Source organism: Schistocerca serialis, chromosome 2, assembly GCF_023864345.2.
Source record: "Schistocerca serialis cubense isolate TAMUIC-IGC-003099 chromosome 2, iqSchSeri2.2, whole genome shotgun sequence".
Classification (NCBI taxonomy): Eukaryota; Metazoa; Arthropoda; class Insecta; order Orthoptera; family Acrididae; genus Schistocerca; species Schistocerca serialis.
Window position 1 is genome coordinate 254,612,006 of NC_064639.1, and position 26,817 is coordinate 254,638,822.

The 26,817-nt window shown below is 37.9% G+C and overlaps 1 protein-coding gene across 3 annotated transcripts in view; it reads right to left on the reverse strand.

Moving 5' to 3' along the window:
* LOC126457010 (serine/threonine-protein phosphatase 2B catalytic subunit 2-like) overlaps positions 1-26,817 on the reverse strand; it is an 804,363-nt gene that overhangs the window by 37,997 nt on the left and 739,549 nt on the right. For 2 of the 3 annotated variants that reach the window (XM_050092980.1, XM_050092981.1), the window contains exons 8-10: positions 14,791-14,884; positions 7,579-7,705; positions 6,292-6,372 (exon numbers count right to left, since the gene is read on the reverse strand). In XM_050092980.1, coding sequence (XP_049948937.1) covers positions 6,292-6,372; positions 7,579-7,705; positions 14,791-14,884 — 302 coding nt within the window. Of the gene's footprint in view, positions 1-2,913; positions 2,938-6,291; positions 6,373-7,578; positions 7,706-14,790; positions 14,885-26,817 lie in introns of all 3 variants that reach the window. The other variant, XM_050092979.1, reaches the window with a different exon arrangement.

Here is a 26,817-nt window from a genome sequence, read left to right on the forward strand (position 1 = left end):
GTACATGTGCTTTCTTTGGACACAGAGACCATTCCAACCCTTTGTGATAACCTTAACTTCAGTCCAAATTGCTGATATTCAAACATGAAACAAAAGCTATAATGATGTTTTTTCTAGAAGTTTTCATCAGTGTTTGCATTCTCAAACTTCTCATGGATGATGACTGATCTTTTCTTTTATCAGCAACTAAGTGACAGATTTTGTAATGATGTGATTCATTTAAGCTCAGTTCATCTGAACTGTACAACACCAAACAATATTGACATCCTAGCAATCTGAGACCATTAGTCAATGCTGTCTACAGATCTCTACACTAATAGACTTCAAGTGGTGATCATCCACTGATGTAGAAAGTCAACAATGACAGAAGTCTTGTTCAAACAACGGGTGCCCTCTTTAAAACATTTCATCACACTTAACACAGTGTACAGATTCTGCAATCCTTTTTGTATGCTTTTAAAACAAGTTAAGTGTGTCCATAAGCTTTTACCACAATATTGAGTAACATTTCACACACGTATACTTTTCATCTAACTTCTTTTTTACTTTGCATGTGTATTTATGTCAATGGTTACAGCTCTAAAAGAAATGTACACACAGTGACATACAGTGAATAGAAACTGCAGTCAAAACTTATCACTGGAATCACTAGATATAATTAGTGACATCATTGTAGTAGGTACAAAATTTCAAAAACTTCAGTAATTCCTCAGTTCTCTTTAAATTTCAAATAAATCTAAAGTTACATTTTAGTCCCAACAGTTTTCAGTAAATCATGTTTTACTTTTACATGCACTACAGTGAAAATTCACAGCAGAGTAATTCTTACACAACTCAATTGGCTAACTACAGACTTCTGGTAAACCTTGCGGGATGTAAGGTCGTGGTCCATGAAACTCTTCAGCTCCTAACGTTTCGTCCAGTGCTTCACTGGACATCTTCAGAGGGGTGTTTCTCCTCCGGTGAGTCTTGCAGTCGGCAAGACTCACCGGAGGAGAAACACCCCTCTGAAGATGTCCAGCGAAGCACTGGACGAAACGTTAGGAGCTGAAGAGTTTCATGGACCACGACCTTACATCCCCCAAGGTTTACCAGAAGATATGTCATCCGGTCGTGAAAGCCTTCATACTATAACTACAGACTGCCAGTAGCAGTGTGGGATGTAATATGTATCCTTGTTTCTTGTTCACTTTTTTTTTTTTTTTTTTTTTGGGGGGGGGGGGGGGGGGGGGGGTCATCATCAGTCTTATGACTGGTTTGATGTGACCCCTCACAAATTCCTTGACAACCACTACATCTCAGAGTAGCACTTGCAACCTATGTCCTCAGTTATTTGTTTGATGTATTCCTATCTCAGCCTTCCTCTACAGTTTTACCCTCTGTAGCTCCCTCTAGTAGCACAGAAGTTATTCCTTGATGTCTTAACGGATGTCCTATCCTCCTGTCCCTTCTTCTTATCAGTGTTTTCCACATACTCCTTTCCTCTCCGATTCTGTGCAGAATCTCCTCATTCCTTACCTTATCAGTCCACCAGATACATATTACTGCACTTTTTTTTTTTTAGCTGAGCTTGTATTACAGAATTTTCAGTGCAAAAATAAGAAAAAACATCAATATCTTGCACTGTTGTCAACCAGAAAAACAAAAGCATTTCATATCAGCACAAAAAGAAATTAATAATTAATGATAAAAGTAATTTTTAACTGTGTAATGAAAATGCAAAATTGAACAAGTAAAACTTGATTTTTAATGACCAAACACATCACCTAGCCTTAAATTTAACTGATATCGAGCTTCAGCATATTAATAAATGTTATTAACAATCAATGGTTAAAAAAGAATTTAACTTACTTATACTAAATATATTTATGAGATTATACAAACATCAATAACAAAAATGTCCAGTACTCTACCAGAACCCTACAGCAAATTTAACTATAAATGTGATATCGCCTGAGTGATTATATAACCACATAAATAACTCAAAATTGTTCATTTTAAACACAAAATAAATGAACAAGTAAATGAATAAATATTCATGAGAATGTATTAGTGGTAAAAATACCAACACGCACACACACTCACAAAAGTAAAATTATAAAAAACAGAAACTAAAGGCAATGTTCATGCTTTCTAAGCAAAATTTACGGAACACAAAGCTACTCCACTATAACTAAACCATTCATTCTGAAATAAATCACTTCAAGATTCCTAGACACTTATCAAAAATACTGTGGAAAAAAAAGAAACAAACACAAAGATGCAGGTGTTAGATATGTACACAAGTAGGGTTTTGTTAACAACTGTGGCTACTGAGACAAGACCAGGCAGGAGTGTGCATTAACCTTTGTTTCCCACTGAACAGAGTGAAGAAAATCAAAACAAGTTCACAATAAAGAAGCCACAAGATGACCTCCAGCATAGAAACATGTTCAGTTTTCATACCCATTGTTTAAAGTTCAGAGAAATGTAAGAATAAGCCTCCTGGTCTTTAATAAACTTATGACATATTACTGTGTTTCTAAAATGTCTGTAAGCAAGAATTTTGAAGGTGATAATGAACTGATGTTTACCTCTTATAAGATCAGTGACAACATTAGTGGGAAAAGTCTGTATTTTCAAATTTGGAGCTGATTGTATGAGAACGGTTAAGTGTGGTTGAACTTCCACACCAGAAGCACACTGACATGCCATTAGTTTCTCTTCTGCTCACTGCACAGAAACCAACACTCTCCAATGGTAATACATACTTATAACCAAATAAGTAACAAACTATTTTTTCCAGTGGAGACAAAATTATAGCAGTAAAAAAAAGCACACAACTAGGTGAAAGTATTAGGTGTATCTGGTGATTCTATAATTTTAATAAGAAAAACTCAATGAGAAAAACCCAAAATTGCACAAGAAACTTACCATTCTTTTGTATAAAAAGTTTCCCTGTGCACCCGGCAATTCAGAGTCCCAATGCATATAGAGAAGGTACAGTGCAGTCAGAAGGTGCAATTGTTTAGAAAATTAAAGTAATTAAAGAGAGAGGGCACAGGAGGGTGTGAGAAGATGAAAAAGTCACTTCCGGAAAGAGTAATAGAGACAAATTGAAAATACTACCAGTCAACTCTGACAATTCAATTTTAAAGGCATATAAAATTCAATGGTAAGAGTAAAGAAGGATTAGGGACCAACACCAATATTTAAATTCTCTCATGTGCATTTCTCAGTAAACTCTACTAAGGGGTAGATATGCAGCAAGATATAATAACTTGTGAATTTAAAAAACATAACAGCAAGCTCTTATTACAAAAGACTGATCAAATGACACTTATAAGCAGTAATGTACCACAAGATAAAGAAAACAAGTTCAAAATACACGAATGAATGACAGAAATCAAAGTAATAGAGCAAATTATTTGTAACTTGATAAAATTTTGCTTAAAGAACAGTTTTTCTCAAGGGGTCAAGTGGTATTTGGGAGTTGCATTAATAGTCTGGAAAATTATATTTAAAGATATTTATCACTATTACTATTTCATTATTACTCTTATTTTCAAGAATGTGACAGTCATTTCACTGTAAACAGTCATTTTCCCAAATTTTCTGTTAATAGAATGAACAATACAAACTTCTGAAAAATTACAATAAATGTATACCATATGCAAAAAGATGATTTAATATCTCTAAATGGGATTATGGCCATGTAACTAAGCCAGCCAACACCATTTCCATATATCTGAGTACCATTTTAAATACAAGTTAGCATATTAGGTAAAATCACTATAATCTGTAACTTCAGATTTTTTAAATTACGCAAGTGTAAGGGCATGAAAATGACTGTCTAAGCGTTAATGAAAACTTAAGACAACTGACAGAGTCTATTTAATATAAATGTGTAGGAGAAATAATAGATTTCACCCTTTAGTCTGGTGCCATGAAACCAATTGAGATGTATATATAAAAACTACAAACAAAATATCTAAAAAGAACAATTGTAATAAGACAAAAATAACTGGAACTCATTTAACCTGTGCAGGCCAACTACCAAACACACATCTACAAACATATTACAAATGAAGTCTTGATTCTTACCATCTGTCAGAATTCCAAAATGAACAATCACAAAGAATGAAGGAAAATATGTGGGTAAATATTTTATACTGAGCATGGTAAATCACATTTATTATATAAAAATAACAAAGATAATGTCAATGTAACTGATTTTGCAATACAGTACTTAAAATTATAATTAACAGCACTGTTCCCCTTGGAATTTTTTTTTTTTTTCATTTAGCGTATATGGAAAAAGAACACTGAATGTAAAGAAAAATTAAATGAAAATGAGTATTATTCAAATGCTCTAAATATAATTAAAATATGAATTCGGAATGTTTGTCTCTTTGTCAGTTATTTTCAAAGCTAACCAATTCAAAAGCTGGAATCATAAAGAGAAGAAATATTTATGACAATCAATGGAATGAACTACATGAACATTTTGTTACCAAACCCTTTAAAATATGCTCATGTCTGCACGCTCATGGATAGTTATGAGAGCAACAAAGTAAGCACCAACAAATTTCTTTTGATCTATGCAAAATCATATAAATGAATGACATTTTAAAAATCCAAACTAATGAAAAGATAAGGCTTCACATTAAAAAGTTTTATATATTTATGCAGTATACCAAGGTTTAAAGACTATGGAATTCACTACATACTATGTGCGTATTTAAAATTATTGCTCTAATTAAAACTCTCATAACAAATCCTCAGGTCATCATTTCCTAAAAGGACACATCATCATCTGTACAAAACTTCATTTTCATAGCTTCACTGAAATGAATCACATGCTGTATGTGCCGTCAGATAAAACAATAAAATACAAGTATAAACCCCCTTTAATATGAATTACTGGAGAAAAAAATACCCAGTAGCCTAACTTAAAATATCACTAATATGTAATTTTTGTGTTATAATTCCATATGATAAATACATAGAATGTTTCTGTGTATTTGTCATGACATCTCCTCCTTATCCTGAAACCCATCCCATAAATCGAAAGAGTGAAAAAGTAGGAAAAGAAATGTATGGTGGTCCTTTTATCTGGTGCAAAAAAGTGAAGGAAAGTTCTTTCTGAACTGGACACTGAATGAAAGATTATTTATAGAGAATGAAGTAATCCAACTAGTTTACTTAAACTAACAAAAATGATAAAAGTGTGGTAAATACATAATACAGGTATTATATTTGTCAGTATATATACACACACACACACACACAAAACCGTATCTGCCTGAACACATTCTTGTAATTGTCTACTCGTGTTCATTCCAGATTCTTTTCAGGAATTAAGTTCTTATAATTTTTCATAATTCAGGTTTTCAAATCTCCGACTTTCAGCTCAAAATTTCTGAACTGCTGCAAACTAGTTGCCCTGTATTTCAATCAGCTCAGATAGCTCTATTTACCATCACAATTGATGCATTTTGGCTGTTAAAGAGTTATTTTACTGTGTAATGGCCTAAATACTTCACTGAGAGGTAAGAAAAAATGTTGCTTTAAAAGCACAAATTACTCTACCAGGGATAATAACCCATTCACTTAAACTGCAGCAAACTCTTTCCTGCATTAAGACAAGTGTCATTCCAATTTATTTATTTCTTTATCATACTGGCCACTTTGAAAAAATTTCTGCTGCATTTAATACTTTTCTTTCCTTTTTCTGTAATTACCCAGTTGAAAATTTGCTATACAAAACTATCAGTGATAAGTCTGCCACACTATTAAAATGACAGTGATATACAATGGATATCTCAGTGCCAGTCCAGTTATAGTTTTATAAAGGCTTCAGATCGAAGAAAATCTTACTTCAGTTAACTTCCTTGATACTGCAAAATTTAATCTGCATTCACACATAAATTGCTCCCACTTTTACTTTGAATGTTTTGAATTAAAAATGAAGAATTATAAGTTTTTGAATTCAATGAACACAGAATCTAAAGTTATTACAAAGTCTGGATATGCTATTCCTCTTTTATTATTGAGTTGAATGGACTTTTCCATGATACATATTTTACAGAGACATAGCATCAGAATCCACAGAACTGAAGATTATCTGCACACCATTGCATTCATACAGCTTTAATACAAAATATACTAATAATTTTCACTTAAATGTAAACAGATAATGTAATTAACACAGATAAAAAAGAAAGCATACTGCTACTTTAAATACTTTAGAATTCGTATCAGCTAGTGTTGTAATGGTAACTACAGAGAACACACAGCACAAATACATACCTTCTTCAAGCCCTTCATCTCCATCAGACATGAGTTCATCATCTGAACAAATATTCAGCACATTCACAAGCATCTCTGTGACTGCAACAAATACGATGGACACGTGGTGAGTGACTGAAGCTGTAACCTCACACTTACTTTTCCTGGTAGCAACCACAATATTAAGATCTAGCTTACAAATCATTATCAACCAATAGACAAGAAAACATTCATCTGCAAAATAGATAACCAAACCAGTCTAGCCATCATTGATTTTTTTTTATTTCCAGAATGAAATTTTCACTCTACAGTCAAATGTGCACTGATATGAAACTTTGTTGCAGATTAAAATTGTGTACTGGACCGAGACACAAACTTTTGCTTGCATGTGCTCTACTAACTGAGCTATCGAAGCACGACTCATGACCCATCCTCACTGTTTTACTTCAGGCATTAGCTCATGTCCTACCTTCCAAACTCCACAGAAACTCTCCTGCAAAACCTTGCTCCTGGAAGAAAGGATATTGCTGAGTGAAAATTTCATTCTGGAAACATTCCTTAGGCTGGGGCTAAGCCCTGTCTCTGCAATATCTTTCTTAAAGGAGTGCTAGTCTTACAAGGTTCACAAGAGAGCTTCCGTAAAATTGGAAGGTAAGAAACAAGGTACTGTCAGAAGTAAAGCTGTGAGGATGGGTCTTGAATCAACCTTGGGGAGTTCAATTGGTAGAACATTTGCCTGGTAAAGGCAAATGTCACTAGTTCAAGTCTCGATCTGGCACACAGTTTTGATCTGCCAGGAAGTTCCTTTACTGTGAGTGTAAGGTACTAATGAAATAAGAGAAAGTCAGTTATTATAACAGCAGTTTCATGTGAAATTTAAACTTAATTGAGATAACAAGAACAGCTGTGGTTTAAACGAGAGAAACACTATATGTATTTAATACCATAAATATTTGTAACTTTGTAACTGTTAGCTGATATTAACAACTTATGATGCCGATTAAACCTGATTTAAGTTTATGAGAATGCTAAAATAACTTCTAATTTTAAATAAAAACAGATGCTGTAAAATAACAAATACTCCTTGCAGACTAATAAATAATAAAAATGAATTATGGTTAAAGGTGGTCAGGAGACAGAAAGAGAACACACAGTGAACAGATGAAAAAATAGTGTGTGTGTGGGGGGGAACAACAACAAATAAGAAATGGAAATGGGCACATGGTCCTTAGCTGGCCCATCTGAGAAGAAAAAAAAAAGCAAAAGGTATCCAAAGGTGAATTGGTACATATAAAGGAAATGAATTACCTTTTTCTCCTACAAATGGCAGTGACCATGTGAAAACGTCCATGAAGTTTGGCAACCAGTATGGATGTGGTGAACAATTGAACTGCCTGATGTTCATCACATTGTTTTCATATTTCAAGACAGCAGCCTACAACATATGTTCATAAAAACCACTAAGAATAAGCCATTATTTGTTTTCAGTAACAACACTGGTTTTGTACAGTTAAACAGAAGAGAGCATTTCATAATACTTTTATTCCCTTACATTAAAAATTAAAGAACAGCGATATTTTACTTTAGATATCCTAGATTGATGCATACACGAATTCCTGAATGCTTCAGAATGAAAAAAAAAATTGTAATGAGATGGTAGCTACATAACACAAAATTGAGAGAGGGTTTCTCTTATCATTCATCTGTTATTTCTGCTCAGTAGGCAGCTTTGAAATTATTTAATCTAGAGATTTACATGCATTGTAATGACTGAATCAAGAAGGGGATGCCAAAAAATAAAAAAAGTCATCCAGATATGAATATTAGCAGTGAGCCTTGTCAATCAGATTGAGATAGGCAGTGCTAGTCCCTTTTTCCAGTTCCGTATGCGCTCATGCACGTTAAGAAACTGCTGAGGTCATGCTCACTTACTGCAAATTGGATTCCGAAGATGATGCAGTCATGCGCTACTTTAAGGAAACAGGCCCAAATGCAGTATACAGACACCACCAATCAGCAAGCAGTAAAATTCAGCCCCATCATACACTGAAACTAGCATTTTGGGTGATTACCAGGCAACAGCAGGGACTGTCTGAGTAAGAATAATTATACTCAGTTACACTTGTACACTAAAAGGGACTACAAAACTTGCCTGTGGGTACCTGTGGAATGTGGTTAGTGGTTTCCTTCACACGTTTGCCTACAAGTACTTAATATCTGCTTGTCACTTCCATTATGATGTGTACTTAACCTAAGGGTTCAATTAGAGCACTGGCAACTGACTCCTTTCCTGGTTCATGGTATGAAATACAATTCAATAAAATTTGAACCCTATTTCTAATAGGGTGTTAGGCTGGTGTGGCCATTTGTACTGGTAACTAGTTGGAACATCCAGTAACTGCTTGAAGTTACAATGCTCATCTATGTTTTACACTTCTTAAATGGGTCTCAGGACTCAACTTATAATCCGGTGCCTGTGCTTTTAGGCACGTTCATGTGAATGCACAAAAATGACAATTACAGACCAAAAGCCAAGCCAGAATCTCATTATGGGCACCAAATGTACCTCCTTCCTCTGACATCAGAGTCATTTTTTGCTGTCTCTAACCACAGAGAACCAGAAAATTTCAGTTTGACACCTGTCACATTTCAACCCCACACGTAGCAGCTCACATGCAAGAGACAGATGACCTAAAATACCATGTCTCCTCCCACCTGATTACAAGATTCAAAGCAAGTAGAGTGCAACCCACATGGGGTTCCAACATATGAACTGGTATCAGATGTGGGGTCAAGGCTTTGATAGCTAGGTGAGTACCTTAACCAAGAACTAATGTGTCAGAGTAAAAAAGATACGATTTTCTCGGAGAGACAACTTGTCAGCAGGATATGCATGTAGAAAGAACTAAGTTCCACTGTTATGCCTTCACAAGACGCAACACAGCACTGACAACTTGATTAAGAAACATGGTAAGTGAATCATAATACAGCATACAAATGAGGTGCATGATTCTGAGAAAGAATGAAAAATCCCTAATATGAATCTAGAAGGAAGTGACGCCCCCACCCAGAAAATAATCTTATCTGATGCATATAAGCTAATTCCCAGAGCTTTTGATGGGAATAAAGGTGAACTGAAGAGTGTCCACATGGAATTTTAATTTAGCTTTTGAACTAACACTAAGCCATAATTATAGCACACTATTAAAATTTCTTAAAAGTAAGATTGTAGGAAACCACAAAGTAATCTACTCACACACGATTTCACTGCATCTTGAGCAGGTGTGAAGGGAATTGGACTGGAGAACTACGAGTCGAAATGGACTTTGGATTACCATGCATGACCATTATTCTCTAGCAGACACAGCAGAGCTTAAGCATGACCGAATGGACAAGGGGCATTGACACCACACAACAGTAATTCCAAAAAAGCATTCGGGAGGGAGGAGGGAGAGGCAGGGGGGGGGGGGGGGAATGAGGGGAGCAGGCATTCCAGAAGCTAATCTCTAATTGGGAAGCAAGCACCACCAATAATCATACAGGGAATCCACGATGAGAAGATTAAAACAGTTGTGACAGTAAGAGGAGAGGATTTTATAATAGCTCAAGTGATAGCTGTGACATTAACAGAAGCAGTCCCAACAGACTATTGTAAGGAAAAGTTCATGAATCCACCCACCTAAAAGGTCAGTGTCAAACATAAGAGAGGAGAATATCACAAAAGGAATTGCACTAGGAGAGGTACATCAGGAAAATAAATGCCATGCTGCTAAATTGTAGGAGACCAGAGAAACGAACAGTCTTCATTCACAGTCAAGGACAGATGAAATATTATGCAGCAGTCACCACAGAGAAACTGGAAGCATATGACTGATGATGTGTCATCAATGCAATCTTCAAGGACATTCAGAACCATGTGATATGGCGAGACCTCTGACACATTATATCTGTAAAGAACAAGGAGACCTAGCCCAACATTATAATGCATTAATGCATGCACTTGTTGTCTAGGGATAGCATCTTCAATTAGTAAACAAAATTCCCTTGGTCTCACGTTCAAACCCCAACACTGCTTAAATTTTGAATAAAAATCATCAGCAACAGCAGCGAAAGACTTCTGGCATAAGAAGTCATCCTTATTCAACCAACAGGCTTGTCAAAGAGGGCAGAGGAGTGGCTAGAGGTTCAAGGCACTCTCTCAACCTTAGGCTGGGAAACTGCTCCTGAAGGTGGAAGAATGAGCAATGATTAATGGCATGATGATGCAGAAGGTAATTGAAACTACTGCATTAAAGACACATAATATGTATCCATAAGATATTTGACCTATAAATGAGAAAGTGTTATGATGATCTCTCCTTTGGAAAAAGATCCCACACTAACCCTCATTATGATCCAAGGGAGAGAAGTGCCAAGTGGGAGGCGGTCATGAGAAAAAGATAGCACAACAAATGAAAGAATAATGTTCTATGAACTGGTGCATGGAATGTCAGAAATTTGATCATCATAGGAAAGCTATAAAATCAAAAAATGTTAATGCAAAGGCTCAATTTAGATATCGTGAGTGTCAGTCAAGTGAAATGCAAAGAAGACAAGGATATCTGGTCAGACAGGTATAGGGAAATATCAACAGTAGTAACATAAAATGGTATAATAGGAGTAGGATTTGTGTTGAGTAGGAAGGTAGGCCAGAGAGTGAGTTACTGTGGATAGGTCAGTGATAGATTTGTTCCCATCAGAACTGACAGCAAACTAACACCAACAAAAATACTTCAGGTATACAGGGTGACACTGCAAGCAGAAGATGAAGAGATGGGAAAAGTATATGAGGATACTGAGCGAGTAATTCAGTATGTAAATGGAGATGAAAATTTAATAGTCATGCGGAACTGGAATGCAGTTGCAGGGAGAAAAGTATAAGAAAGAATTACAGGGGAATATGGGCTTGGTATGAGAAATGGCAGAGGAGGAAGACTAACAGAGTTCTACAATAAATTGCAGCAAGTAATGGCAAATACTCTGTTCAAGAATCACAAGAGGAGAAAGTATACATGGAAAAGAACGGGAGACGAGAAGATTTCAGTTGGATTACATCATGGTCAGGTAAATATTTTGGAATCATTTACTGGATTGTAAGGCAGACCCAGGAGCTGATATGGTCTCTTATCATAATTTTGTTGTGGTAAAGGTTAGGCTGCAGTTTAAAAGATTAGTAAGGAAGAATCAATGCACAAAGAGGTGGGATATGGAAGACTAAGGGCTGAAGAGACATGCTTGAAGTTCTCTGAGGCTATAGATACTGTATAAGGAATAGCTCAATACACAGTTCAGTTGAGGAGATGTGGATATCTCTGAAAGGGAAATCACAGAAGTTATAAAGAAAAACAGAGGTACAAAGTAAGTAACTGCAAAGACACCATGGATAAAAGAAGAAAGATTTCAGCTGCTTATTGAAAGAAAGAGGTTCAAAAATGTTCAGAGAAATTCAGGAATGCAAAAATACAAGTCACTTAAGAATGAAATAACTTAGTTCAGGGAAGCTGAGACAAAATGGCTACATGAAAAATGTGAAGAAATCGAGAAAGAAATAAGATTCTGGGAAAGAACTGACTTGGCATACAGGAAAGTCAAAACAAACTTCGGTGGAAGTTTAATTTCCAGAACCAATGCTGCTGAACTAAGACCTGTCAATTCATTATGGGGAAATGCCTTCAGAAGCACATAATAATTAATTAATATTAAATTTTAGTGACATAATATCAAGTTTTATTTATGTATAATCTGGTCCATACTTAATTGTCCTCAAATACTGAACAGATGTTTTGATGATTTTATGCTGACTACTGAAACTAATATCTTCAGATGTCCAAGCAGATACCCACCAGGAAGTACAAAAAGATTTACTGCTCAAAGTTGTAAATTGTTATTGGGGAGGGTGCTAGAATTGTATGTCACAATAATCTTTAGCCATAGTTATTAGTATTAGCCATTACGAGAAAAAACTAAAATTTCTTGCACGATTATCGCTCACTGCAATACTTACTGATTATTGAGGAAGATGGGAAGACTACCTAGGGTTTGTCAACAAGTGGCCATGCAATTCTTAACAATTTTGTATGGAAGACTAACTTCACAAGGCATCTTGAGACAATAATATGTAGTACCATGGAGGATAAAAAGACCATGTAGAGGAGAGTACTTTTAACTGCAGTTTCAGAACTGTTGTATCTACTATGGAATAAAAAGCATCAAAATAAGATGCAAAGTGATTGTGTTCATTGTCTCAACAAGTTACAGTTCCCAAAAAGTTTAAAAGTTTGCAAGGTTTCTTTGTGACAGGTAAAAATTTTAAAGTTACTTTAAATTTAAAACAACAGATATCACACTGATTGTAAAATGCCAATCCAGTGGGGAAAAAAGGCAAGGAAAAAAAGAAAGAAAATGGGGGCAATGCTGGAACATGTAGTAATTATGGTTCACAATTAATTCATATTTACCTGTTTTATGGCTATTGACCACATAGTGTGCTAATTCTTTCACAAGGCTATGCTGAAAAGTAGTGCTTCCGAATTCTTTATCCTGTTCTTAATATCAGTTGATGTATTACATATCATGCATTTCACTCAGTCTGCTTTCCCACTTCACTTACAACAACACACTACTAGAAGGCTCCAAATTGTAGTGTGTAGCATGGTGGTGTTTAATAGAACTATCTTAGTGCACAAGAAACAGCATACTGTAATCAAAAGCACGAATTCCAAGAGGTCATCCACACATGGATCACACTCCCCTTCAGCATGATAACCCCAGACTACAACCAAGCACTGCGACATCTGCAACAATCTGATGCCTTGCATTAACTGTCATCTATTATCATGTATACAGTCACGACTTGGCCCACCCAATTTTGATTCATTTCCAAAACTTGAAAAACACCTCTGAGGTATTCACTTTGATAGTGATGAAGTGGAGCAAGCAGAGGTGAGGTTGTGGCTCTTCCAACACAGTCAAACATTGTACAGCGACAGTATCAACAAAATGGTTTATTATTGGGAGAAATGTGTTCAACACCGTGATGACTACGTTGAGAAATATATATGAAGACATGAAGAATAAAGATGTAGAATGTTAATAACATTTAGTTTTCTTTAAAAATCTATGAAGGTTTTCACATAAAAAATTTGGAGGCATTGCTTTTCAGTATGCCCTCGTATTATTTCAATGTAAAAATTAGTCACATCAATAGCAATTACCAGATGGATGCTGTGAGACACTAACTTTCTGATTATTGAGTGCCATGCCTATACACAATAAAACAGCCTGAAAACTTGGGCACTTACTGACCAGTAAAGGGAAATATGTGGTGTGCTATTAAAGAGTAAGCTAAAATCCATGTAAACTTATGGTTGGGCAGAAACATTCTAAAACGTAAGATGTTCAGTCAAGGGCAATTTGTATCACCCAGTTGCAGAACACAATGCTGAATACATCAAGATTGACTTCAATGGCTGCTTTACAAATCAAACCACCTAGATTTGCCTCCACATCACCAGTTCCTCTAAACTGTGTACCTGGAAGGAGGCTGTTTAACCAATACTTTATCATACAGTCTTCTTGTTCTCAGTCTCTTGGGTAGGTGGGGTCATCAACCCCACGTCCCCCTCATTGAGTGCACAGCTGTCCCTGTTCATGTCCCCAATCTTCCTTTCACCCCACCAAGCCCCACCCCAGTCAGGTCGTGGTACTTTTGGTACTGTAGAGAGAGGGAGGAAAGGGTAGGAGGGGGGGGGGGGGGAGGAAAGAAAGAAGGAGAGAGCGAGAGAGAGAGAGAGAGAGAGAGAGAGAGAGAGAGAGAGCCTATATTCACTTAAGTGAGAATCTAAGTTCATATGCCAGATCATTGTCTTGTTCGTATGTACCTCAACTGTTAAATGCCTACATCTTCTCATTCCTACCTTTTTTTGAAAACTCCAGAGGGGATTTCCTCTCAGACCAATATTACAATCTAAATGACCTCCAACTCATTTCTTATATGCAGTACCATTTATTTAACAGTGGAATTCCCATTACACTCTTGATATTACCACCCCTGCTTTTAATTTGACCTTCCTATGTGCTTAGTCATTCCTTCCGACTATCATTATTTTCCTGATTTCTTCACATTTTTCATGCAACCGTTTCATCTTAGCTTCCCTGCACCTCCTAGTTATTTTATTCCTCAGCAACTTTTATTTCTGTATTCCTGAATTACCTTGAAAATTTTTTTACTTCACTGCATTAAAATTCTGCAAATATCTTTCACAGTCCATTAACTGTTATGTTAATATTGTGGCAGTACAGTTACAATGACACCATAAGAGAAAATTTAACTTTTTAAGTAAAACTGTCAAATCAAAGCATTTGTCTTTAAACCATGTAATTAATATAGTTTCAAGTATTCTTATCATTTTTAACACTTACAATTGAGAATCACGTTCTATTACTAACCAAGAAATAAATATGCCAACACTGAATATTTACCTTATTGTTATATACATCCAGATAGTTTGGTGCTGAGAAGATAGTGATAAGCGATGGAAATCCTGTTGTTTGACTTTTCCTGTACATTCTATATCTGCAAAAAATAAGAACAGAAACTTTTTTATTGTTTGTATCTCCTTGAACACAAACGCTAAACATACAAAACACAGCACGAGGAAAATAATTAAGAGTTTGCTTACAACAAGACAGTTTATGTACAATGACAAATGATGTATCATTAACTAAAAAACAGTAATTACTTAGAGAAACTAAAATAACTTTAACAGACAGACAATAAAAAAAGGGATAACCACATTGTGTCATTTCATTTTAACTTGACCAATTACAGGAATTGTCCCATCCTGGTCATACCCAGTGTGAATGAAATTTTGCACAAATATTCAATTCTGGTCAAATTTAATATGGCTTAAAACTGAAACTGGTAGCAATGAATGAGAGATATCAGGATATTGTGCTCTTCACATTTTTAAAATTTCATAGTATTTTCACATTCACACATTGTATATTAGATGAGGTCAAAGTCTGGCAAAAATCAGTTGCAATAATTTTGCAGTCTTGGCAAGAATAAATTGCAATAATTTTTCAGCCATTTTGTGATTCCCGTTACTGATGCAATTTCATAAATTCACTGTAGCTACATTAACTGACATATTCCCAGAATGAGATTTTCACTCTGCAGCGGAGTGTGCGCTGATATGAAACTTCCTGGCAGATTAAAACTGTGTGCCCGACCAAGACTCGAACTCGGTCGGGCACACAGTTTTAATCTGCCAGGAAGTTTCAACTGACATATTGCCACAAAACTCAACACTCATATACAAGAGCTCAAGAAGTTTTGTTCTGTTGCAGCCACTTTCACATTTCTGCCACAAGATTACAGCAATAAACAGTTAGGCAAGATGGATGGCAACAGGCACAATGAAAGCTTGTGTAGTGCTTGATACGCATTCACATCAGTCTGCATAGCTGTCCAATGACACTTCAGAACAAAGTTCAACAATGATCCACCGACTGCCAACCCCATTCGGTGATAGTATGCACAGTTTGAAGCTTCAGGAGACCTCTGTGAGGAGAAATCAAAGGATCAGCTGCAGTGAGTGAAGAAACGATTGACTGCATGTGGGCGAGTTTTGCACATAGCCCACAGAAGTCTACAAATACAGAAACCAGAAAGCTGAAGATCCTACAACCGACCATTTGGAAGAACTTGAAGAAATGACTGAAGCTAAAGCCTAACCACCTACAATTACTACAAGCCCTGACTTCTGATGACAGAGTCTCGTGCCTTAAATTTTCAGCATAGTAGCAGCAGTTAATAAAAAAGGGTGGGTTTCATGAGGAACTCATTTTCAGTGATTTTTTTGTGAATGGCACAGTGAACAGGCACAATGTGTGAATCTGGAGGACAGAGAATCCTTATGTTATCATGAAGCACACTTGAGATTCACCAAATATTAATGTATTCTGTGCAGTCTCACAATTTCATACTTCTGGTCACTTCCTCTTTTGTGAAAAGGCCGTTACATGATACGTGTATCTGGACATTAGCATATGGTACTACTGGCAATTGGCAGTGTGGACTACATCTGCCAACAGGATGGTGCTCCATCCCACTTCCATTGCAACGTTCATGAATTCTTAAACAGGATATTGAGAAACTGATGGATCACAGTCAAGGTGGGGTTGATAATCAACTATTCACGTCATGGCCTTCGTACTCTCCTAATATAAGCCAATGCGATTTTTTTGTGTGGGGTTAAGCGAGAGTTCAGTGTTTGAACCTCCTCTACGAATACACCTGCCACAACTGTGAGGTGCATCTACAGGGCTTTTAAAGATATTGATAGGGACCTTCTGTGCCAAACGTGGGAAGAACATTATTATCTACTCAATATCTGCAGAATCACTGAAGGGGCACATATGGAGCACTTGTTATGCATATAATTTTTTGAGTTTTCCTATAAGGGTGCAAAGTCCTGTGACAATATGCAAATAATATAGCCACTGGAAATCTGTGAAACCACTTCACCCATTTCTAACTTTGTATTTTGGTACAAACAAAGTATAATGAATGTCATTTAGTACATGTGAAAAAAAATGGTTATCATCTCTATCAAACTTCAACAGTTATTCATTAGTATTATAAAAATTCTTAATACATAAACAAGCAATCAAAATAATATTGCATTCAGTTTGTGCATAATTTGATGTTGCACTGTTAAATATTATCACCATCTGTTTTCTTTAGTTTTGTTCCATTCGAAAGAGCAGGTAGTGATGCGCTAAGAAAGGTTTCTGTTTATTTTGAAATTCTTTGGATTAGGTATAAAAAAAATGAGGTTCAAACTACTACCATGAAGTATTTGCAAACTGTTATACTTAATATTTGGCAGACTTTTGTAATTTTTAGGGGCTTAATTTTATATATTTGCCAATATTTTACTTATTATTTACACTACTGGCCATTAAAATTGCCAACCAAGAAGAAATGCAGATGATAAACAGGTATTCATTGGACAAATATATTATACTAGAACTGACATGTGATTATATTTTCACACAATTTGGGTGCATAGATCCTGAGAAATCAGTACCCAAAACAACCACCTCTGGCCGTAATAATAGCCTTGATATGCCTGGGCATTGAGTCAAACAGAGCTTGGATGATGTGTACAGCTGCCCATGCAGCTTCAACATGATACCACAGTTCATCAAGAGTAGTGACTGGCGTATTGTGATGAGCCAGTTGCTCAGCCACCATTGACCAGATGTTTTCAATTGGTGAGAGATCTGGAGAATGTGCTGGCCAGGGCAGTAGTCAAACATTTTCTGTATCCAGAAAGGCCCGTACAGGACCTGCAAAATGCGGTCGTGCATTATCCTGCTGAAATGTATGGCTTCGCAGGGATTGAATGAAGGGTAGAGCCATGGGTCGTAACACATCTGAAATGTAACGCCCACTGTTCAAAGTGCCGTCAATGTGAACAAGAGGTGACCGAGACGTGTAACCAATGGCACCCCATACCATCATATCAGGTGATACGCCAGTATGGCGATGACGAATACACGCTTCCAATGTGCGTTCACCGTGATGTCGCCAAACACGGATGCGACCATCATGATGCCGTAAACAGAACTTGGATTCAACCGAAAAAATGATGTTTGCCATTCGTGCACCCAGGTTCGTCGTTGAGTACACCATCGCAGGCACTCCTGTCCGTGATGCAGCGTCAAGGGTAACTGCAGCCATGATCTCCGAGCTGATAGTCCATGCTGCTGCAAATGTCGTCGAACTGTTTGTGCAGATGCGTGTTGTCTTGCAAACATCCCCATCTGTTGATGCAGTGATTGAGATGTGGCTGCACAATCCATTACAGCCATGCGAATAAGATACCTGTCATCTCGACTGCCAGTGATACGAGGCCATTGTCATCCAGCACGGCGTTTCATATTACCCTCCTGAACTCACCGGTTCCATATTCTGCTAACAGTCATTGGATCTCGCTCAACGCGAGCAGCAATGTCGCGATACAATAAACCGCATTCGTGATAGGCTACAATCCAACCTTTATCAAAGTCGGAAATGTGATGGTACACGTTTATCCTCCTTACACGAGGCATCACAACGTTTCACCAGGAAATACCGGTCATCTGCTGTTTGTGTATGAGAAATCAGTTGGAAACTTTCCTCATGTCAGCACGTTGTAGGTGTCAGCACGTTGTAGGTGTCGCCACCAGTGCCAACCTTGTTTGAATGCTCTAAAAAACTAATCACTTGTGTATCACACCATCTTCTTCCTGTCGGTTAAATTTCGCATCTGTAGCTTGTTATCTTCATGGTATAGCAATTTTAATGGCCAGTAGTGTATATTTTATCATAATCAAGAAATTATTATAACAATGAAAGTAATTTGAAACTGATATCTGGGTACCACTGAATACAGATAGTACTAGTAGTTTATTCATCTAGAGACAATATGAACAGCACAGATAACACACAGTACAAGGTGCATGGTAATCTAAGCAATATCACATTCAAAACTGCATCCAAAACTCTGATTAATTATAAAAATGTACCTACATATGTATATACTCCACAAACTCACACATAGTACATGATAGAGGGTATCTATTAACATTAGTCATCATTTCCTGTCCGGTTCTACATTAAAATAGAGCAATGTAAAAACAACTGTCTCTGTGTGAGCCCTTCTCACAGCTAATCTTTATGGTTCATATGTGAAATGTGCATTTGCAGAAGTAAAGTGGTTCGGCAGTTGGCCTCAAATGTCAGTTCTCTAAATTTCCACAATAATGCCTTGCAAAAAGAGTCCCATATTTCCTTCAGGGATTCCCATCTGAATTAATGAAGCATCTCTGCAATACTTGTGTGCTGATCGACCCTAACAGTAACAAATCTAGCAACACACCTCTGAATTGCTTCAATGTCTTCCTTTAATCTGACCTGCTGATGAAAAAAAAAAAAAAAAAAAAAAAAAAAAAAAAAAAAAAAAAAAAAAAAACACTAACAGCACTAGAGAATGGGCCACACTAGCATTCTATATACTGTCTCCTTTATGAATATGCTACACTTTTTCATAATTCTCCCAAGAAGACATAGTCGAGCATTCACCTTCCCTACTACCAAACTAACATGCTCATTCCATTTCATATCACTTTGCAATGTTATGCTCACATATTTATCTAATGTGACAGTCAAGCTGCACCCTACTAATGCTGCTTTCAAACAGTACAGGGTTGTTTTTCCTTCTCATCCACATTAACCCCACATTTCCCTACGTTTAGAGCAAGCTGCCATTCATCACACCTACTAGGAATTTTGACTAAGTCCTCTTCTATGTATATGAGAATAAAAGCAGCCCTATTACACTTCCCTGGGGTGCATGCGACTATACCCTTGTCTCTGATGAACACTCACTGTCAAGGTCAACATACTGGGATCTATTGCTTAAAAAATCTTCAACCTACTTGCATATCTGGAAATTTATTCTGTATGCTCATACCTTTGTCACCATTCTGCAATGGAACACCATGTTAAACGTTTTTCAGGAATCTAGGAATATCGAATCTGCCTGTTGCCCCCATCCATGGTTTGTGGGCTATCATGTGAGAGAACGACAGGCTGTGTTTTCCACAAGCAAAGCTTTCTAAATCCATGCTTATTTGTGGGCAGAAGCTTTTCTACCTCAAGGAAATTTATTACATTCAAACTCTGAATGTACTGAAGAATTCTGTATCAAACCGATCTTATGGATATTGGTCCATTACTGTGCATTACTTCTGTTTGTTTTCAACTCCGAGTTGTTTCTCTATACCATGGATGTCAATTTTTATGTCCTAAATGCAAGAGGCTGGGTGACTGTCAAACAATGGAATGTTTATGGAATTTCACTTAATGAATGATTTCTTAAATATTAAATTTAAAACTTCAGCTTTCCTTTTTCTGTCTTGTATTACCACTCACACATGGCTGATGAGTGACTGAATAGAAGCCTTTGACCCATTTACTGATTTTATGTGTAACCAGAACTTTCTCATGTTCTCAGCAAGATCTTTTGCTAATGCATGATGGTGGTGGTTGTTGTATTTTTGGCGCATTGATCTCCTTAGAGATCTACAGATTTCTAGTAACTTCTGTTTCAATGTTTGTGAGCTCTTTTTTGAACCACAAGTGCAGCAGTATCTCTTTCCTCAGCTTTTCCAAATTTGATTATTAAACCATGGAGCATCCTTTACATGCTTAATCCACTTACTTAGCACATACATCTTCAGAATGGGATTTACAATCAGTTTAAACTTTGCCCAATATCCATCTATGTCCATCATATTGAAGTTAAATGATGTCCATTCATTCGCTAAGTGTGAAGCAAACAACCACTTATCTGCTTTTTCTAACATAAACTCTCTTCTGGCCTTCTTAACAGATTTATTAACTTCAATAATCACTGTCACAATGATGACATCGTGATCACTAATCTCGGAGTCTATAGCGTCTCTGTCAATAAGGACAGGTCTGTTTGTAGCTAAAAGGTCTAAAATATTTCCATTGAAAAGTCTTCAGAAGTACTTCACAAGACTGTCTTTCCATGCTCAGTAGATTAAAGCTGCCTCCAACTAACACAGCACAATCTTCATATTTCCCGTACTACAGAGACTTTGAATGATTCTGCATCTGTTAAAGCAGAACTGGATGGCTGGTAAAAACATCAAGTAATTACACTGAACAATGGAAAATCCAGGATGGAATAATGACAGTTTTATGAAAAGGATACACTGCTACTCAACATGAAGTGGAGATGCTGAGATGCAGACAGGCTAAACAGAAAGACTGCTACTCGAGACCTCCTGCTAAAGTAGACAAAACACATGCACGTCCAAATGCCCACGCGTGCACACGCACAGCCACTGTTTCTAGCTGCCGAGGCCACACACAGCAAGCTACTGCTCATGATGGGAGGAGGAGGCTGGGGTGGGAAAAGAAAGGGAGAGAGCAACAGAGTAAGGACGGGGGCAGAGGGGGGGGGGGGGGGAGGAGACAGTAAAGTGCTGTTTGTGGGAGTACAAAGGGGCATAGTGGGGACCAAGTAGGGCAGCTATATGATGTAGACAGTATGTTAGAAACGGGGTGGGGGAAATGAAGCAGTAAAGGGGAGAAGTAAAAAGACTGTGGATGTGATGGTGGAACGGAAGGCAGTGTAGCGCTGCATGGGAACAGAGAACAGGACAGATGGATGAAGGGCAGTGACTGATGAAGGTTGGGGCCAGGGGGTTGATGGGAACACAGGATATATCGCAAGGAGAGTACCCACCTATGCAACTCAGAAAATCTGGTTCTGATAGGAAGGCTGCAGATGGTGCAGGCTGTGAAGCTGTCACAGGGGTGAAGAATGCTCAGCAACTGGGTGCCCCAGCTGTTTCTTGGCCAAAATTTGTCAGTGACCATGTGGATAGACGACTTGTTGGTCATCTTGCCCTTGTAGAACTCAACACAGTGGTTCTAGCTTAGCTTGTAGATCACATAACTGCTTTCACAGGTATCCCTACCTTTGCATATGCTTGTGACCGGACTGGAGTAGGTTGTATTAGGATGATATATGGGACAGCTAAAGCACCTAGGTGTATTACAGGCATATGAGCCTTGAAGCAAGAGTTTGGGAGCATCAGTGGAGTACAGGTGGATGAGGATATTGTGTAGGTTCAGTGGGCAGTGGAATACCACTGTCAGAGGGGTGGGAAAGATAGTGGGTAGGATGTACCTCATTTCAGGGCACTACGAGAGGTATTCTACGTCCTGGCAGAGAATATGATTCAGTTGCTCCAGTCCTGGGTGGCATTGAGTGAAGAGGAAAATGGTCCTTTGTGACCAGATGGTGGAACTCTGGTGGGTGGTGGTTGACTGAAGAGATAAGGCACAGAAAATCTGTTTCAGTACAAGACTGGAAGGGTAATTCTGATCTGTGAAAACTCAGTGAAGCCCTTGGTATATTTGGAGGGGGACTGCTTGCACTATAGATGCAGTGGCAAAAGGTGGCTAGGTTGTATGGAAGGGACTTTTTGGTATGGAATGGGTGGCAGCTGTCAAACTGGAGGTATTGCTGGTGGTTGGTAGGTCTGATATGAACAGAAGTATTGATGTAGCCATCTTTGAGGTGGAAGTCAATATCAAGGAAGGTGGCTTGTTGGGTTGAGGAAGGCAGGTGAAGTGAATAGTGAGAAGGGGTTCAGGTTTTGTCGACTGTTCTCATCCATGATCCAGATCATGAAGATATCATCAATGAATCTGAACCAGGTGAGGTGTTTGGGACTCTGGGTACTTAGGAAGAACTCCTCTGCCATGGGGGGGGGGGGGGGGGGCACTGCTGTACCATGATTTGTTTGTAGGTGATGCCATCAAAGGTGAAGCAATTGTGGGTGAGGATATAGTTGGTCATGGTGGCTTCAAAGGTGAAGCAATTGTGGGTGATGATATAGTTGGTCATGGTGACTGGAAAGGTCTCATGAGGCCTTCACAGACTGGAATTACCCTCCCAGTCATATACAGAAAAAAAAATCTCCTGTGCCTTATCTCTCCAGTCATCCAGAACCTCCCAAAGTGCCACCATCTGCCCAAAAAGGAGCATTTTGCTCCTGACACAGTACCACCCAGGCCTGGAGCAACTGAATCACATTCTCCATCAGGGTTGTGGCTAACTCTTGTTGTGCCCTGAAATGATGAATATCCCACCCACTATCCTTCCCACCCCTCCCACGGCAGCATTGCCCATAAAACCTGTAGAATACCCTCATCCATCCTACTCCATCCCTTCTCCCAATCCCTTACCTTATGGCTCACATCCCTGTTACAGACATAGATGCAAGACCTGACCTGACATCCTCCCACAATCATAGACTCCAGTCCAGTAACAAGAATCACTTATCCCATCAAATGCAGGGCTACCTGTAAAATCAGTTATGTGATCTACAAGGAAAGCTGCCAACCACTGTGCTATGTTCTGTGCACACATGACAACCAACACACTGTCTGTCTGCATGAATGGCCACTGACAAACTTCGGCCAAGAGAGAGCTGGACCTCTCAGCTGCTGACCACACTGCCCAACACCATGTTCTTCACTTCGATGACTGCTTCACAACCTGCACTATCTGGATCATTCCTACCAACTCCAGCTTTTCTTAATTCCCACACGCCTGGCCTCAACCTTTCTTAGGCTCTCTGCTTCACCCACCTACCCCGTCCCTCCTTCCACTCCACACTCCAGCACCACACAGACTTGCAGTCTTCCTTTTCTGCTAACCACCCCCCCCCCCCCCCCCCCCCAGGTATTACCACTTTCTGACCTCCTAACTATACCTAGCTGCCCTACCCTGTCCCCACCAAATGTGCTCTCCCACAAACAGCACTTCACTTTACCGTTCTCCACCCCTACCCTGCTCTCCCCTTCCCCTCACCGACCCAGCCTCTTCCTTACCCCACCACCCAGACTGCTTCTCGCATCATAAGCATCTGCTCACAGCCTGGCCTCGGTGGCTGGAGACAGTGGTTATGTGCTTGTGAATGTGAATGTGAACTGTCTGTGTGTGTGTGTGTGGGGGGGGGGGGGGGGGGGGGGGGGCGCGCACACGCGCATTTTGTCCACTTTATAAGAAGGCCTTTTGGCTGAAAACAGTCTCTTTTTGTGCCTGTCTGCAACTCATCATCTCCACATACCAATCTATCATTTTCATAATATTGTCAACAATTAAACTAATTTCACCCAGAAGTATTATATGCTTCCAGATAATTTCACTGTCACACTTTGTTTCAACCTCAAAAAGACAATAATTTGGTAAACTGCGCTAAACACCACTCCTCCTATGCTGCCTAATCTGTCTTTCTGGCATGTGTAACTTCCCGACTATTTTGGAGCTTTATTTTATGTCAAATACATAGTTGACACTTACACAGAAATGAAACCTGAGCTGTAAGAGGGAAGAACTGAGTTGGTTTCAAAACTGTCAATGTACTTTTTTTCTATCACTTTTTTTTTCCATAGAGGCATGCCAAGGGTAGAATACTGAGCTATTGAAGTAAGTGTTCAGAAGGTGTTCAAATAATTACAAACAGTTCTAGGCTAACAGCTTGTTGTTGTACAGTGAAAATGGTTTTTAGGTTTGTCTTATTATGAACCTGGATGTGAGGTTGTAAGTAATTCTAGAATGGATGTATGCAAAGTAGACAATTGTAATACTCTGTTTACTGCATGCAGTACTAATTACACAAATGCAAAGCAAGTGGAGCTTAACTTGCTAGCGAGACAGAAGACGAGGGCTTTTCAGTTTGAATTTTCATCAATTTCCAGGTCTGAAAATTTGGTGGCAGTTACCCTTTCAATTCGTTTATTCTGATCTACAAATTTCATTTACATGTAATCATGAAAACATCTTTGAAATTATTAAACAGTTACTATATGCTGGCCACAGCTGCTTCACATGCCTACAACATGATTTTGTAAATGTCTGTATGGCTACATCTCTTCACAGCTCTACAGATGGCTACAGTTTCACCTACAGCCATTTCTGCTACACAGTTAAAAGGCTGCCAAAAGTTCTGCCAGGTGTCAGGGATTTCTTTAAGTTCACTTGACTGTACGAGTGCCCTAGTAGCAAACTATAAATGTATTAGAACTTCATGCGCGAAGCAGTATTTTTTCATGCATGTCTGTGTTTAATACATCGTATCTCTTGATCTATATGTCATACAATAATATATTTTGTAGGTACACCCAGAGGCATATGTGGATGTTATCAGCAAAATATGTTGCAAATAAAGTTAGTAGCACAGAAGTAATAAATCTAAACACCTTGCATGATGTGGCAGTTTTTCATGCAACTAATTGTTTATTATGTCATATTTCCGAAACTATGATAGGTAAGTGGTTCTTACCCTCACAGCAATTTTTGCCTGACAGTAAGGGATATGTGTACAAAGTTTTGGTGATATCAGTCCAGTGGTTTAGGAGAAGTGGAACATACACAAATACATATATCCATTTTTTAAATATATATGGATTCTGATGTCTAGGTCATGATGAGACTTCGTTGTTCTGTAAGTTTTTGATATATTAAAGGCTAACTTGTTCATTTCAATCAAAATTTGTTTATATTCCAAAACTCTGAATGTAGATGTTGGCAATACCTGGTCTGTATCAGTTACACATGATTTGCATCATTGTCAAACCAAGTTACTATGAGTACAACTGGTCGGAATCTCGGTATCCTATTACATAAATAAGATATATGAGGGAGGTCCTTGGAACTGCCTTATGGTAATCCTATTGGTACAGTCTGAATGTCAGATTTATAAATAGTGCTTTGGTTTTTACTGTTTGCTAAATAGTTTCTAACATCTGTCTCCTATTTTGGAGAGTTGAATCAAATCATTTCTTTGATATTCCTCGTGTACCAACAGCATGTAATTTACCTAACGAGATGTCATATTGAACAATACTGAATGCCTCTGAGAAGTCTAAGTTTAATCCTTTTGTGATGTTGCTTCTTTCTAGTTTCATTACAATACTTTCTATGAGCTTGGTAATAGCTGATGCCTCTGCAAAAACAATGTTGATTTACAGACAAGAGATTGAACTCTTCAAATAAAATGTTACTCTTAAGTTTTATCAATGTGTATAGTACTTTTGAAAATACTGAAAGCACAGCTATTGGTCTATAGTTCCCCACTTTACATAGAGTGGTTTTGCTTTTGAAATTTTCAGTCCTTGAGGAAACACTCCTTCTGATAATGGCTGCAAATCAGCAACTGTGTGAATATGAGGAGGTTGGAAAAAAAATCGGCTAACCAGTTGCAAAACAAAGGTTTATTAGCCCTTAACCTTGGTTTTGATATCTCTTCGGGAGTAGTGGGCCTCGTTACTTCACATGATAGTACATTAGATTGGCTGAAGCCAAGCAGGTCTCGTCATATACAAAATTGGCAAAACAACAATTATACCGAGCCATGGCTATAGATAACAGTCGAATTACATTTAGCGTACTTCAGAATGAATGCCCACTGGTAGAAGCTCGTGCCAAAATGAAATTATAACAGGAGTCACACGATAAAATATTTTTGTAAGTTAAGTATACATCACGTCACATGACGCTTTTTTCTCTACCACGTATAACAATGTGAAATGAAAGTACACTCAAATTTGATGCAACATATTTTGTGGGAATACTTACTTTTTAATAATTTTAGAACGGTTTCAAATAACTGCAGCAGCTAGGTAGGTGACAAGTATCCTCTCTGCGTAACTACTAAATGGCACTCAATAAGCTCCATTTTCCCAGTCACAAAATGGTTGTAACTAACATTTCTGAAACTTTTGAGCTCATGCAGCATGAAAATGGTGAGTGGCACAGTCTTCAAATCTGGAAAAGTGTTGAGCTCAAAAGTTGTGCATGTGATCCTAATATCCCCATTGGATTACTAATAGTTTCAATTTTGAAC